This window comes from Python bivittatus, unplaced genomic scaffold, assembly GCF_059951505.1.
Source record: "Python bivittatus isolate LINGU-HERP-01145 unplaced genomic scaffold, Pbiv_v1 ctg000610_np1212, whole genome shotgun sequence".
In the NCBI taxonomy this organism is placed as follows: domain Eukaryota; kingdom Metazoa; phylum Chordata; class Lepidosauria; order Squamata; family Pythonidae; genus Python; species Python bivittatus.
The window spans coordinates 21190381-21206920 of NW_028277088.1; the positions used below are offsets into that span (position 1 = coordinate 21190381).

The 16540-nt window shown below is 34.8% G+C and overlaps 1 protein-coding gene across 8 annotated transcripts in view; it reads left to right on the forward strand.

Moving 5' to 3' along the window:
- ADAM22 (ADAM metallopeptidase domain 22) overlaps nucleotides 1–16540 on the forward strand; it is a 145204-nt gene that overhangs the window by 103198 nt on the left and 25466 nt on the right. For 3 of the 8 annotated variants that reach the window (XM_088150496.1, XM_088150497.1, XM_088150494.1), the window contains exons 19-26: nucleotides 1968–2018; nucleotides 3370–3433; nucleotides 4653–4758; nucleotides 5723–5845; nucleotides 8422–8590; nucleotides 9806–9911; nucleotides 10280–10370; nucleotides 12131–12148. In XM_088150496.1, coding sequence (XP_088006622.1) covers nucleotides 1968–2018; nucleotides 3370–3433; nucleotides 4653–4758; nucleotides 5723–5845; nucleotides 8422–8590; nucleotides 9806–9911; nucleotides 10280–10370; nucleotides 12131–12148 — 728 coding nt within the window. Of the gene's footprint in view, nucleotides 1–1967; nucleotides 2019–3369; nucleotides 3434–4652; nucleotides 4759–5722; nucleotides 5846–8421; nucleotides 8591–9805; nucleotides 9912–10279; nucleotides 10371–12130; nucleotides 12149–14530; nucleotides 14726–16540 lie in introns of all 8 variants that reach the window. The other 5 variants (XM_088150499.1, XM_088150498.1, XM_088150495.1 and 2 more) reach the window with 2 other exon arrangements.

The following is a 16540-nucleotide window of genomic DNA, read 5'->3' on the forward strand; positions in this document are numbered from 1 at the left end:
GTCAAATATTTTATATCTTTTTTCCTGATATGAGTCTCTTATAAGCAAATAATATCTTGCTTTAATTTTTTTTTAAATAATGAAATACTTTTTTCCTCTTCTGAGGAGCATTTGCTCCATTTATAGTCTATGCTAAACATTTGCAATCCATACTCAGGCCAAAAATTTTAAAATATCCACACTTGTAGTGCCTAGTTCAGTATCATCTTTCAGTTCCTCTTGCATCTGTTGTGGCTGTTGTGTAGATCCCTCTAAAACCTCCATTTCCATCTCTTCCAATTCTCCTTTATATTTTTCTAAAAAATCTCTGAATAGAATTCAGTCTAAATCTTTGCTGTTTAAAAGTAAAAATCACACTTTCCAATTTATCCCATCGAAATAGGATCTTTTTCTGTTTTAATTTTTCATCCAAGGAGGAATATTCTTTTCTATTATGTAAAATTCTAATAGGAATCTCTTTCAAAACAATTATATCTGTATTATCCATTTTCAATCTTGTATTAAAATGTTACTGCAGGAATCATCCCTTGTCATCTTTCTAACAAAATGCACCAAAATATCTCTAAGGACATTCCTCATCCTGGCAAATCTGGAATTTATTCTATAAATCTTATCGATTTCCATCTCCATATCTTCCTCTTCTAAATCCAAAAATTTTGCCAAAACATTAATAAGCCACTCTCTAATATTTTCATCTGGAATCTCTGGAACAACTCTAAATCTCAGACAGAATTCTTTCTCCCTCAATTCCAGTAAAGCCAGGTTATCCAATTTCCACTCTATCATTAATTCGCTTTACCTCTCCAGATATTTGTTTTATAGAATTTTCCATCTTTTAAACATCTTTTCTCATCTCTTCTCTAAATTTTACAAATCTTTCATCTATTCTTTTTCGAAGGCATCCAATTTATTTCCCATTTGTTCAAAACATTTCTGAAGCATATCTTGTGTAAATTATTTTTTCCATAGGTTGTTCTAATGAGCTTCTTCTGTCCTCTTTTGCCATTTTTCTAGTATTCATTTTTAATCTAAAAGCAAAAAAGTCCCAAGCCAGCAAAATAAAAGGACAAGCCTCTGCCTTTTTTTCCCTTGTTATCTTCCTGTTTCAAACACTTTCACTTTAGTAGCACTCAATAACTTGCAATAAACAAAGCTTGTGTTTCCATGGCAACTAAATGTCACAGTCTGTCTGTACCTTATCTTTTATTATACAGATTCTACCAATCACATAGGCTCTTTTAGGCTAGCTAGTAACATTCCCACTCCAGGCTAGTCTCTTTAGCTGGCTTAAGAAAAAATTATAGCAAAACACTTTCGTCAAAAGTAAAGATAATAAAAATAGAAATAGAAAAATAGGAAGAAAAAAAATTGTCCCCTTGTCTGTTTTAAAAACTCTCTTATAACTTTTCTTGATTAAGCTTTTTGCAAACAGCTCTTGAATCTTTAAATCAAAGTCTCTCTTGTGTTATTTTTATAAACTCGAAAGAAGGTTTAATTCACTGCAAGGAGTCTTATCTTTGCTGCAGAGGAAATCTCTCTTCCTCTGTAATTAATTACTTCACAAGGTGATTAAGAAGTGGGGAGAAGCAAAGCCATAATGTTCATTTGGCTCCACCACAGTTAGGAACATAGATGGAATTCCAGGTCTCCCTGCAGCTCAACTCCTGAGCCAGCTGCAAAAATTTTTCAGTTTCTGCAGTTAACTCAGAAGGAACTGTCATCTGGAACACACATGGTTTATTCTCAATCTTCCTTTGATCCAGGAAGATTGGGCTGGCCGAAATCCACCTCCCAGCCAGCTTTTCTCGGCTATGGTGTCTCTCCCTGCTTTGGAGAGCATCCGCCTGCCATTAATCCCCACCAGAAGCTTGTTAAAATAAATTTTAAAAATTTAGGTACTGTAATTTTGCTTCCAAAGTTATCTCACTAACCGGTTTATTATTTAATTCATTCTGCTTTATTTTTAGTGCTCTCCAAATCTCTACAAAATAGATGGGTATTCATGTGATAATGAACAGGTATGTACAATGTATCATTCTGTTCAATTTTTTATTATCAGAGTATAAGGCAGACTATCCTAAGGCCAAGCTGAGATTCTGAAAGGCAATTGCATTCATAGTTTTCTGTGAAGGACTCAGCAAAGAGTCCTGTCTGTGATTCACTTGGTACAATGGAAGCATTCAATAAAAGACTGATGCCTTTTACTTACAATGAAGAGAATAATCATGTGATTATAATAACCTGAGTCAGGACCACCATATTCCTCCCCAGTTGGTTTCCTGTTGCTCAAGACAAAGTTTCAGTTTAACTGCCTTTAGTCTTTTCCTCTCATTATTCAAGATCCCTGCCTTATTGTTTGTTCATTGTCTGAATCAATGCTGCATGTTTATTATCATCTCCCTCTTCTCTAGCTGTAACTCCAGTGCGAAATATACCTCTGTAAGGTCTATAACAAAGAAAAAAAACACCCTTTCACTTGCTAAGTGGCACTAAACTACAGAGACACTCTTAAATGTGTATCACTCATGCAGCGTGGAGTGCCCATGCATGCTGGCTTTAGCGTGTTGATACATCAATGATTTTTTTAACGTCCCATATGTGAAGAGAAATAGAAAAGCTGAACAAGTGGGACCTATTGAAGTTTCCAACTTGTTCCCCTTAATATGGAAAGACAAAATGTATTTTTAACAATGACCACCAGATAGCAGTGCAACTCTACAAAATTGGCTCCAGCTTTTAGGACATAACTGAAATAGGAAGATGTGCTTCTGATAAAATGGAAAATTCTTCCCAAAGCCTTAGCAATCAGAACTTTGACCAAAGTTAGATTCCTTGTTAGAATTCATGACCATTTCTCCTTCAGATCTGGAACTTCTCAGCTGATATAAAAGGAAGACATCTCTATCATTTTGTTCTAACACCTTTCTAACAACATTCTTGTTCCATGAATTTCCACTAGTTTATTTCTAGTTCCACTGTTTTCTCCAGAACAAAATGAAAATTTGGAGTCATAATTCTTGAGTAATGTTTAAACAAAATACAAGGCACAGAAATATCTATGAATGGAGACCAATCACATCTATGTCCCTCTCTAACAAAGAATAGAGAAAAGAAATTGCTTTTCTGAGTGTTGTGGCCTTTTGTTTTGGATCTATAAAGCACTTGAAATTAATAATATATGAACATAAAGTGAAATTGTATGTTAAGTTTGCAATCCTTTAGGGAATCTCATTAAACACAGTAAAACTGACTTTGGCAGCACATGCCTGAACATGTTTACTTCAATGGATAGAAAAAAGATTAGCAATAATTGTTTGTTGAAAAAATATGTACAAAATATGTTTATGACTTTCTAATGTCTTTCTTTAGGGCATTTGTTTTGGAGGAAGATGCAAAACAAGAGACAGACAGTGTAAATACATTTGGGGAGAAAGTGAGTAATATCTTTAAACTCTCAAATTGTATGCTTTTGCGTCTTCTGAAAATTTACTCACTACGTATTGTAATACATATTTTATATTTTCTCCTCCCTGCAAAATCCGGTGCCCTTCCAGACCATCCCAGATCTCCTCAGGACAGTGTTGTTCCAGAGGTGGTTTGGCAGTTTTTGGAAGAAGACCCACTGAAATGGAAGTGAACTGAAATGATCTGAAGGTTGTCCAGACCCAGAACAAACCCATTTCTTCTGGAACACCATGTCTAAGATACCTCAAACCACTTATGGTTTGGAGAATTTACTTTCAGGAACTGCCAATCCACCCCAAGAATGGAATGGTCAAGATGGGGGATGGAATGGTCTAGAATTTTCCAAAATGTTCCATTTCTGAGCTGGTGAGTTTTACACATCCCTACCTATTAGCATTTTGCCATTTTCTGTGACCAACTGATATAATTTTCTCTTTCTTTTCTTATGAACTTCTGTAAAGAAGCTCTTGTTCTTAGCATCCTTCGGCAACTCAGCTCATTCTAAGCTTTAACTTTTCTGATACCATTCTGCAGTTCCAGGCTACCTTTCTTTAAGACCTGTTCCTCTTTATACTTCTTATGTGTTTTTAGTCCTTCATTAAGCATGTTGGCTTTTTCTGTCCTCCATTCTTTTTAGCCTAATTGGAATTGTTAGCAATTGTGTTTCTAGTGCCTCCTTTTTAGAAATTCCCACCCATCTTCAGTTCCTTTCCCATTAGCTTCCCCTAACTCAGAACTATTTATTTATTTATCTTTGTTCTGAGTTTATTAAAATTCATATACATGGAGCTGGAGGACTTGAAATATCTGGTTAATCTATAAAACACTATAAACTGGAATCAGAAACAAATTCAGCAAAACTAGCTGGAGCATTTTCTCTTTCATTTTCTTTTCCTTTCAATATTTCTGCCATGCTGGCTGTGACATCATGTGACTTTAAGTTGAATACAAGTAAAGATACCAGGTTGGAGAAGCCTAAGTTAGATGGCATGCTTTTAGACACAAAGACTTGAGTGTTTTTTTAATGCCCCATCAACTTCTTATAGTTTATTTTTAGGTATCTGTAAGAAAAAATAGTTGAGAGAATATAATTTGTGACTTTAACTTGAATTGAATATTTACATTTACAGTGTTGAACTTCTAACTCCAACCACACATCATCTTTTTAAATATGTTTTTGTCTGTAGAAGTGACAGCTGCTGATAAATATTGCTATGAAAGATTAAATATAGAAGGAACAGAGAAAGGTAGCTGTGGCAGAGACAAAGATACTTGGATTCAGTGCAAGAATGAGTAAGTCAAGCCACTCTGTTTATATAGTATAGTATCTGTATTTGTGTTCTTTTAGGGCTTATATGTTTCTTTGCAAATAACCCTTTTCACTTTTAAAACTACATGCTTACCCCCACTGCATTACTCATAACATCTTTGTTCCCCTACTACTTCCTATCTACTACCCAAAATGGGTAATTATGACATTGGGTGACTAGAAACTTGTGACTTTGTTTTGAATGGACTTTGATACTTCATTAATAACAGGTTGTATGTAGTTGCTAGGAATAACATTAAGGCTGCACTGCTGAATGCAAGTCTAGATGCCTGTAGCCTAGAGTTACACATGCACCCATGACCCACTCACATCTTTTACTTTTGCTTTTCCAGAAGAGGTCAGGCTTCCAGGAGGTGAAGCTTCAAGCTTCAATTGTGCTAAGTCTCTTACTTACTTACTTACTTACAGAAGGACTGTAAAAAGCATGGAGATGGTTTGCATTAGTATGGGACAGGTGATCAGAGAATTACTTTGTAGAATATCAGGACTCTTTTAAAAGTTGAGAGTGAAAGAAAAGATCCATACCTTTATAAGACACCAGAAGATGCACTAACATTTTAATGGGGGAGACTGGAAAAAAGGAAGAGGAGCAGCAAAGAAAATGGGGGGAGGGCAGAGTACCCAGACACTGGACATTTTTCCAATGGTGTCCTGAATTCTCCTGGCACCACTGATTTGGATAAACGTCAGCCATAATCTGAATCTATATTGTGCACTGAAGTTACATACAGAAGATAATTCTGCAGAGTAGAGTATTATAGTGGGGATTTCAGAATAAGTAGCAAGTAGTACTGCCACTGGTAGATTCTTATTCAACCACTTTTTAAAAAAAACAAATTTGAGTATTTCTTAGAATAGAAAATAATAGTTAGAAATGTTTTCTCAGGCTGTTTTTAAAGTAACGACTTGCATAATATTTCTTCCCAGAGATGTTCTTTGTGGATATCTTCTATGTTCTAACATTGCCTCTAACATTCCAAGACTTGGGGAGCTTGATGGTGAAATCACATCTATTTCTCTCCAGAATCTGGGGAAAACTTATAATTGCAGGTAATCCTTACCAGTGGATCTCTTTATTTCTATGTATATTTTATCCTAGAAAAATAAAATCTCTTACTGCTTTACCTTCTCTACCTTTTTACATTGGCCTAATCTTAGTTTTTTATTTTTTCTAAAATACTAAGTAGCAGACCAGCTTTTACATTATCTTCTTTCAACAAGAAATTCCTTGAATTGTCCACACTTCCAACTATCTAAGTGTTATAGTACTATCAGCATACCTGAGGTCAATGTTTTTCCTGACAATTTAAATTCCATTTTCTGTTTCTTTCAATCCAGGATTTTTAGTAATATATTCTGCGTATAAGTTAAATAAAGTGACAATGTACAATCTCAGCATAACTCCTTTTCCAATTTTGAACCATTTAGTTGCTCTAACTATTGCTTCATGGTTATCCTACAAGTTCATCAATAGGCTGGTGAGGTGGCTTGGAATAGTGTACTAATATTTTTAATAGCTACCCACAATTTGTGGTGGTCTTATATAGTCAAAAATCTCTGTCCATCAATGAAGAAAAAATAGATAACTTTTTGGAACTCCCTTGCTTTTTCCATTATACATTGGGTATTAGTAATGTGATCTTAGATGTCTCTGCCTCTTCTGTATTCTACATCTGGCAGGTCTCATTCTGTATTTTGTTGAGGCCTGAACTGCAAAATCAAGCATTATCATTCTAGCATGTGAGATAGGTGCAGTTGTTCAATAGTTGGAACATTCTTTAGCACTACCCAATTTTGGTATTGGAATTTAAATGTATCTTTTCCATAGCTGGCTTACAAACCACAAGTTTCAATTGCATCATTTGTAAGATTTTAATCAATTCACCTGGTATTTCATCAACTCGTGCAGCTTTGTTGTTACCAATATTTTCTAGGGTCTATTTAACTTGATATTCCAGAATGTGTGGCCCTAGTCCAGTAATCAAACCTTTATACATATTATCAGTGTTGTGACTTTTTTTACAGTTTCCCCATACAGTTGCACCATCTTTTCTTTATATTTCCTTTCTCCAGTAGATCTTTCTCTTTTTTGTCTTTTATCATGCTCATGTTTCCATAAAAAGTTTCCTTGATTTTTATAATTATCTTATATAAACGTCCTTCCCATTCAATTGTTATCCTCAGTTTCTTTGCATTGCTTCTTTAGATATAATTCCTTGTCTTTTCTTACTCAGCATGCATTTTGGCCGATTTTCTTCTGTCTATGCTGCCTTTTGCTTTCCTCCTTTCTTGAACTAATTTTAGTATATTGGCAAATAGCCATTACACTTTCTTTTGCTTTTTGCATTTTGGATTTTTTTTTTATGACAGGAATTTCAGTCCAGAATATCTTAATTATATTTATGAAATCTGATCCATTAGGACTATTCTTTACCTTCAGTCTATAGTCATATGAAATACTGTTGAGTGCATATCTTGTTGGTTAGATGATTTTATTTGTTTTATTTAATTTAAGCTGTAATTTTTCAAGAAGAGGGCATGATCAGTCAACAGCAGTTCTTCTTTTTGCTGATTGACTATAACTTTTCCATCTTTGCTATATAGCAGGGTTGTCTGTGTGTAGAGTCATTTTTAGGTTGTTGGAAGAAAGCAGTTGCTATAAATATAGATTTTTCTTGGCAAAATGCTATAAATCTGTTTCCTGCTTTGTTTGTACACCAAAAATTTCATTTTATTTGAAACTTTAGCATTCCTGTCTACCATAATTAGTACGACAAATTATATTGGTGTTGTGTCAACATGATGTTGAAAATCACCATAGAACTGTTCGACTTCTACTTCTTCTGTATCTGTGGTTGGAGCATAAATTTGGATCACTAAAATATTGTTTGCAGTGCCTTGAACTCAAATTGAGATCATTCTGCCCTAACAACATAAAAGTTTGCTTCTGTTAATGATTCCCAAATTCCATGTACCAATAGTATACATATTTTTGCAGCATCAAATTACTTTTTGCCTTTGGCTACATCATCAAGCAGTTCTTTTGACTTTACTCCAGCTACATCATAAACAGCAATTTCTTGTTACTCATACTTGCTCTCTGCTTTTCCCCAGTAACTTGATGGATAACTTCTAACTAGGAAGGTCATCTTCCAGTATTACACTGAAATTGTCCTTGTTGTGAATGTCCATTTGGTTTTCTTGACAGATTACAGGATAGGTTGTATCCTTGTATCCTGCTTCCTTCTCCAGGATTTAATCTGATCCCTCATCCATGACCTGTCCATCATTGGTGACCTTCTGGGAGTGTACACTCCCAACAATATAGCTCATAGCATTATTGTGACGCGATCCCCTTCATCGCAGCAAGGTAACGATCCATGAAGTTGTCCTTACAACCCTGATATTCCATGGTTGTCACCCATCTCTCTACTAACCAGGACTGATCCTTCTTAGTTTCCATGACCAGACAAGGTCAGCCAAATATGGTGACCTACTGAGACTTGTATACATACACAGGCACATAATATCTTAATATATAATGATTTGGTTGTGTTTTTGCTAAAAAAAAGATTTTCATTTGGTAAATGGTTTCCATTAACTAAATCTTCCTGTTCCATTTGTAGTGGTGGTCATGTGAAGCTGGAGGAAGATGCAGACCTGGGTTATGTAGAAGATGGGACTCCCTGTGGTCCTGATAGGATATGCTGGGATCACAGATGCCTCTCAATGGATTCTTTTAACTTCAGTTCTTGCCCTGGAAGTACAGATGGCTTCATTTGTTCAGGACATGGAGTAAGTTTATTCTTTCTTATGTTTTGGGATGGTGGAGTTGGAATGGGGAAGAGATATGACTTATTTATTATTTTTGGATATTTAAAGAAGCCCAGCAATGCAGCAACACATGAATGAAGAATAATGATAAAAGGGCCTCCAAGCTGAGCTCACCTCCTAGTGATTACATCAGTCAGTACTAGTCTATATAGTTTTCTTTACAGCAGCATGAAAGAAGTTGCCATGGCCTTTTTCCATGAGCTTTTTTGTTTTCTTACTACCCCATCTAGGATATAATCCTGGGATTTTCTTCAATGCTGCAGTAAGTCGCTAGCACAAATGAATCTTTCTATCCCTTATAAACCAGAAATGCTTTTAAAGACATTTCAAAATAAACTGTAGACCTGGGAGTCATCTATTAACAATTCTGTTTCAGGCAGTAGTTCTAAAAATGAGAGGGGAGCTTTCCAGTGAAGATGTGAAAAAGGTGCATAAGTGTGTTTGCACGTATGCATGTGCCTATAAGAGAGAGAAAGTTCATTTCTGACCGATCAAGAGTGTCCTATAGGGAGCGATAATTTCAGCATGTTAATCTTGGTATTGAACAGAAGAGGATAATAACCTTTTTTTGCCCCCATAAACATTTTTCTTCCCAATATGCTTAAATACGTTATTAAGTCCCCATAGTTTATGTTCTCTCCCTCCCCCCTTAAAAAAAAAGGTGGTTTGCCTGTTAAACTAATAGGATCAACAGTTCAGAGGTGGACAGTGGTTTTGGTTGAGGCCATTACTTTTGAAATACTTATCATTTTCAGCATCTGACAGGTACAGGAGCCATCACACAGTGATGTTACCAGAATGAGCAGGGATGAAATTTGTCTATGATTTTTTTAAAGAATATTTTTCTGAGAGGGTAAGCTAAAAAAAAAAAAAGGAGTGCTTTCTGTATATTAAAAAGACAAAAACTGATTCTTGAAAACTTCCATTTTGACACCAAAATGTAGTGGTAGATCCTGGGGAGACTCTATAGATTCCCAAAATGGAACTGAAGGCCACATGAGGACCATGAGTTGCAGCTTACTCATCCATGGTCAGCTATAATTAAACATGGGAGGTTAGAATATAATATTTAAAATGCTAGAGGGTCATCTGTTATTCTTCAATAATTTCTCAAATCCTCAGGAAACATATATTAGGATTTTTCTGTTTTGAAAATTTGAATCACATTCTATGTAGGTTTGCAGTAATGAAATGCAGTGTGTCTGTGAACAGTTATGGACAGGTGTAGACTGCAGTAAGCGCCTCGTGAAACCAATAATTGATGGAAGTTTGCACAATTCAGGTGAGTTATACATGTTTTGTTGCAATATTATTATTCATGTGAATTGGCTTGATCATGATCTGTATCAGAAAAAAGGATGTTGATTCTTCATTTAGCATTTTTAAGGAAAGGTTCTTCCATCGTATTTTGATCCTGATCAAATATAGTCACATTTATACTGTTACATATAGAATTAGAAAGAATAAGGATTCTGTTCTTTCTCATTTTTGCCCTCACCAGCTTGAATCCTGTGTCGCTCATTGCTAATTCAAGTGTCCCAGACATTTCCCCCCCCAAAGTTTTACATTAAAAGAAAAAAGAAATTGTATAATTTTAATTGAGTCTCTCCAATGGGAATGCACTAAATTCTTGCTTTTGTTTTAATCTAGGTGTCACTAGCACAAATATTATTATTGGTGCTATTGCCGGTACAATTTTAGTGTTGGATCTCATTATGGGAATAACAGCATGGGGTTACAGGTAAGTAATTTATATAGAGAGAGAAAATTTGTAAGCTAAGAAAAAGCTGGCAACATGGGCTAACAAAAAGTAAGGGAGAAAGAAAATATTTCATTGGTTTCACTAGTCAGAAAAGAATGGTAAGAGAGCAGGAAATGTAATAATTCATTTTTAATTAGATTTGAAGTTATAGTTTGTGACTGAATCAAAAATTTCAGTTTTCAAATATATACCTGTTTTTAAACAGATCCAATGGAAAAAAATACTAAATAACTGCAGAGTTAAAGACCTGATGTGCTCATGATTTTAAACCTACAGAAATCTGTGTCATTTGGTCCAAAAACACTAGGAGCTCGGTGCTTTAGGATTCATAATTTTAAATCCTGTACAAAATTGTACAATTATTATACAATTTTGAATGCAATGCAGAAAATGTATACACACGTACACATTATATATTTATATATATATACACACACACACGTACAGTATATAGAAGTGCTTTCATGACTCTCTTGATTCTAATGTAAATCAGTTTCAATAGGTAACACCAAGAAATGAGTGTTTTTTTCCTCTTTCTTCGTTTTCTGCACTGCATTCAAAATTGTATAATAAATATAAAATAAATATAAAAAATGTAAACTTAAGAGAATTTGGAGCTGTGGATCACAAAGATGAAGAGAGAACAATTTTATTGACAAATGATGTGCCAACAAGCAGGACAAGTCATTGTGGCCCAGTGTGGAAGTTTTAAGACTTAAAAAAAAAAAAAAAAAAAAGGTTTGACCCATGCAGAGCCTCTAAGTCTAGCCACCATTTTAGTTTTCTGCAGTCCCCAGAGTCACATCCTCTCATAGACGTGAGATATGTGTATGATGCTTAGAACCAGATGTTTGGAATGCCGCTATTGCTTGCTGCTTTTGCAAGGCACACCAATTGAAGGCATTTTTACCTTGAGTTTCTAGAGACATAGGCCACATGCCTCTGAAATATCAGTTGCTGGTAGGGCTTTATCATGAGGTCCTGCACTTGGGTTTCCCAGAAATATCTGTCTTGTCACTGTGGGAATCAGAACGATTGACTAGACTTTCAGGCTCTAGAGATCATAAATAACAGTCATCGTGCATGTATCTTTGGTTTCAACAAACAGGTTTCTTACATTCCTAACAGCCAAAGTTTCTGAACTCCACTTTTCTTGTCAAGTATCTCTTGAGAAGTACCAAAGGAGATGTGTAGGGGAAGTGAAATTGTATGAGTTCATATTCTCTAGGATTAGAAAAGTTTTGAAGAAATTACGTAATTGAATATAAAGCTAAGGTTCCTTTGCATGCACTTTTCAAACAGAAAAAAAAATGTGTCTGCCTTTTTTTTCATGGCAGCAGCATATTGCTTTTAAATATAATAAAATAGACAAAAAATAAAAAATAATTAATATATGCTAGTATTTTCTTTTATATATTGTGAATCTTTAAGGTTGGATCCTAAGAACTGCTTACAAAAGTGAGATCTCATCTCAAACAACAACTTCCCACATCAAATCTCATCTTGTTCCTGAAGTTCTTATGAATTTCTAAAGCAATTTTTCGGTGTGCTCATGGGGGAGTAGGTGGGTTAATGGTGGAAGATACTGTCATATGAAGGAAAATGTAAGAATGTCTCCTCTGTGAGTGAAATGTGCCTCAGAGTTCATAGGATCCAAACATTTCTTTAAAACGCTAAGGAAGTGAAAGCAAATGCCACGTGATAACGCATTCTTTATCTCTCTTCCCTTCTCTTGTAAGAAACTATCGAAGACAGAGGTATGTGCAAACAAAGTGTGACCACGTTGTCTCAAAATGCTTGAAATAAAAATCCCTGTTTCTTACTTACCAGGGGACAATGATCCTTAGAGGCATTTCTGTGAATCAAAGTACCACAGCTCTCCATTATGTTCCACTGAAAGTTCTGTTTATATATGGACTTGTCACCATCAAATAATCTAATTTAATTGGTCTCTCTCTTTTTATTTATTTTTAGCACTTCCTTCCCTTGAGTTTATATTTTCTATTATGATTTTTGTTTCTTAGCAGTAAAAATGCTGAACATTTATTCTTAGACCAGTGCTTCCCAAACCTGGGTAAATTACTCAAAATTGGGTAAAAGTGGTTTTTCTTTGGGTAACGACACATGAACCCATTACAAATCACAAGAAGAACATTTAAATTGACTTAAAGATTGCCATGTGTACTAAAATATATTTGAAAATCTCCCAAAGTATTTCTATTAAGAGGAAAATCGGTGTAATTACCAATGGTGAAGTGACATAAAGATCATTCAATTATATAGTTTTTATAATAGAGGTAGTCCTCAAATTACGACCATTCATTCAGTGACCCTTCAAAGTTACGACGGTGCTGAAGGAAGGGACTTATGACCAGTTCTCGAAGTTCCAGCCATTGTAGCACCCCTGCAGTCACGTGAGCAAAATTTGGGTGCTTGGCAACCAGCTTGCACTTATGACCCGTAATTTGGGTAATGAAGGAAAAAGTTTGGGAAGCACTGCCTTAGATGGTCATCCATGAAAGTGTAATATCTTAAACCTGTTAATTGTTAAGGTGCTACCAGACATTTTTAGTACAATAGATTAATAAAGATACTTTCCTCTCAAAAACAGGCCCAATTAACTGGTATTTAACAACATGACCTATCAAACACTTTTAGATTACTAGGACTCTAAAGACTTCCCTGTTGAATGTGTGAATTTACCTTTTACAAAATTAAAACTATTAGGTTTTATGGACCTTTAGATGGATACATTCAGATTATATATTATATATGATTTCACTTCCAATTGGTGCCCACCACATTTAAAAAAAAATTTAATGGCTTTTTTAAAAGTCACAGACGTGTAGAATAAGGATCAGATGCATTGTCTTATGTCTGATCTGATTTCATGTTACTGCTTGGTATAACTTCTGAAGTCAGTGGAGATTGAAGACATCCTTCCTTTTGCTCTGGAATCCTGTATGCAAAAGAAAGTTTTTAACTAACACATTTAAGAAATGAATAAATTTTAAAATATGGCACTGAGCAGAAACTGGTTCTGTGATCACTATGACCAGTAAGATGGCAAAAATATAGAGGCAAAAAAAAAAAAAAATAGCATGAGTTTGTCAAGCTGTTGAAAATTGTACCACTTCCACATGTTTTCAATCCAGTAAAGTTCTAAACATCATTTTTGGTTTAGCATTAAACTGAGTATCCCTTGGGAAACTCCCTCAGATGCAGTTGGCTTTATTACTATTTATTGCATAATTTAACTGTTTGACTGCATGGAAAACTCAGATAAACTTCATTACAATTTCTGTAGTGAATGTTAATAATTTTTTAAAAAATGTTTTCTTCACAGTATTCAAATGAATATTATGGACAGAAGTCTGGAATATATTTTTTTATATAGCTATGGATTTTGAAAAACAAAAAGTCATAATGGTTCTGTAGCTAAGGGGATGGGAAGAGTGTTCTTAGACGCATTTTTGAAAAAAAGAGCAGATGATCTGTTTGGTTTTGAGGACAGGAAGCAGACAAAGCTCTCTGTTATAACCAGTTAGTTATAGGTAACTAAGACTAACTAGAATAACAAAGCCTTCTGAAGCGTTTATATCAACTGGCCAAGAGAAGGGGGGGAAACAAAGATATGTGTGGTCATTGAATGGGACAGAAGCAGGAAAATACAGGTTTCAACAGGATTCATGACTCCATTTCTAGGGAAATCTAATTTAATTTCATAAAATTGTTTTCTTTAAATATAAAGAAACTTATCCAGTTTCATAGATGTATATTACACTTAAACAGTTAACATTTTAGAAACTGCAAGATAAACAGTTACGTATTTTAGAAATACATTTTTGTACTATAGAATATATTATTATTTATTTATTTATTTATTTATTTTCAAATTTGTATGCCGCCCATCTCCCCCAATGGGTGACTCTGGGCAGCTCACAATAATAAAAAAGAAAAAACAAATATATGCCTATTTTCCTCTATCACCTGTCTCTATTTATGTGATTATGAGATGAAATACCTTAACCTCTTGCTAACTCTTTTTTCTTGTCTGGAGAGAGTGAGTGAGTGAATGTATTTTCAGTCTACGCATGTATTCTTTTGTTACTGACTTCAAAATGTTTATTATGCTTTAGACAAATTCCTCAGGGAGATTATGTTAAAAAGCCTGGTGAGGCCGACTCCTTTTATAGCGACATGCCACCTGGAGTCAGCACAAACTCTGCATCTAGTTCTAAGAAGAGGTCTGCTTTTCTGTCGCATTTTCAGATTTCTACCTGTTCCATCACACATTATTCCATTAGTCAGAACCTTTCATTGTTTTGCAGCAGGTTTGATTCCTTCCTTCCTTCCTTTTGTGGGCTGTGTTGAAAAATGGCGTTCCTCCATCTTTGATTACTGACTGTTACATCACACATTCTGGTGAAATTAGATAACCTTCAAGGAAACTTTTGGCTGTAAGATTATGTCAGATCCTACTTAAAAAAAAAAAAACCTACAGGAATACTCAGCCTAACTAGTTTTTCTCAACCTCTAAAATTATTTGTTTCAAGCTGAACTTGTCTTCCGTTGATTACATAGACACATCTAATACTAATTTGACACATCTAATACTAACACTAACGCCATCTACATTTTCTGCTTGGAAGTAGCTTATCTGCAGCTGCTAAGATGTGTTAGTTGATAACTATCCTGTTATCATTCTTGTATTTGGATAATGTTTGAAGAGACAGGATGGGGCTTGGCACAGGACGCTGTTAATACTTGCATCCTGCACTGAGCCTTCAGTAAGAGGACTTTCCGGGGCACTTTCCAGTTCTGTGATACCATGAAAACACTAAACCCAGTGAAATTGCCAAAACTGCCTTTATGTTATAGCTTGTTCAACTAATCAAAGACGGAGGATTTTTTTACTCATTAACAGTTATAATGGATGAATAAAATGTAAGAATATAAATGTTGAATGTTATCACCAGTTTGCTCTGTTGTTTGTTCTTATCTTACCTGGCATTTCCAGCTTACATTTATCATCTTTACTGATCATGTATGTTTAGAGCAAATCTTTTGGCTGGCTGGCTTATAAGATATATCCACAACAGTGCTGCATGGAGTAGAATGCTACTTCTTGTAATGCTCTCTTGTGCACTTTGGTCAAAGTTGTGACAGCAAGATTGAAGTTCACGAGAAGCTACTTTCTACAATGTATTTCTGATGTGCTTATGTGTTCAAACAGTTCATTTATAACCAGCTGCCCTGTAAAAAGATTGTTCTGTTACAGATCAGGTCATAGAGACATTCAGAGCTCTTTGATTCTGCTAAATTAAATTTAATATCCAGTCTACTAGATCTTCTTGCAATATTTAAGCAGTGTGTGAGCAAAAATTTCTTGGCTTCTTCTGTGAAAAGGAAGGCTAAAGGAGTCAACTTCAAATTCTATTCTAGATCCAGAGTTTTGTGCTTGACTAGAAGCACTGGATTGAATATTGCTTCATTTACTGAAAAAAGATATATTCACTATTTTCAAATAACAAATTTATCTCTGTGTATTTAATAATCCATAAGCAGATAAGGTCACTTTTATATGTCACTTCCTCATCTTTTTTAGCAGCAAGAATGATCAAACTGCTTTTAATGCTTTACAAGCAACCACCATTAAGTAGCAATAATAATAAGCAGACATTAATTGCAATATATGAATGTAACTTTATTAAAAGAAGAAGAAGAGAGAGACGTAACCCATTCAGATTATTATTTTGGTGGTTATTCAGATGAGAAACTGAAATGGAGGAAGAAAGATTTTTGTCATTTGAAAATTATACACTAGCCCATAATTCTCAACCTAGCTGGGAATTTTAGTCTAAAGCACCTGGAGGACAGATGGGGGGAAAGCTGTATTCAATGGCACATTATACTGCTAAAGTAATCATCTAATTAAGATGGAGTGTTTTCTTTTTTTAATCTTTGATGAGATCTTTCTGATGGATGCCTATTTGAAAAATTACTTTAAATCAGTCCTGAGTTTCTTGACAAAATTGGCTGATGTTAAATATTTTCTGAGAACCATATTTAAATGATGCAGATTGCTCCACTCCAGAAAATAAATTGAAGAAATCTTTGGAACATGTGTTTCCTAAGATTTTGTTTTA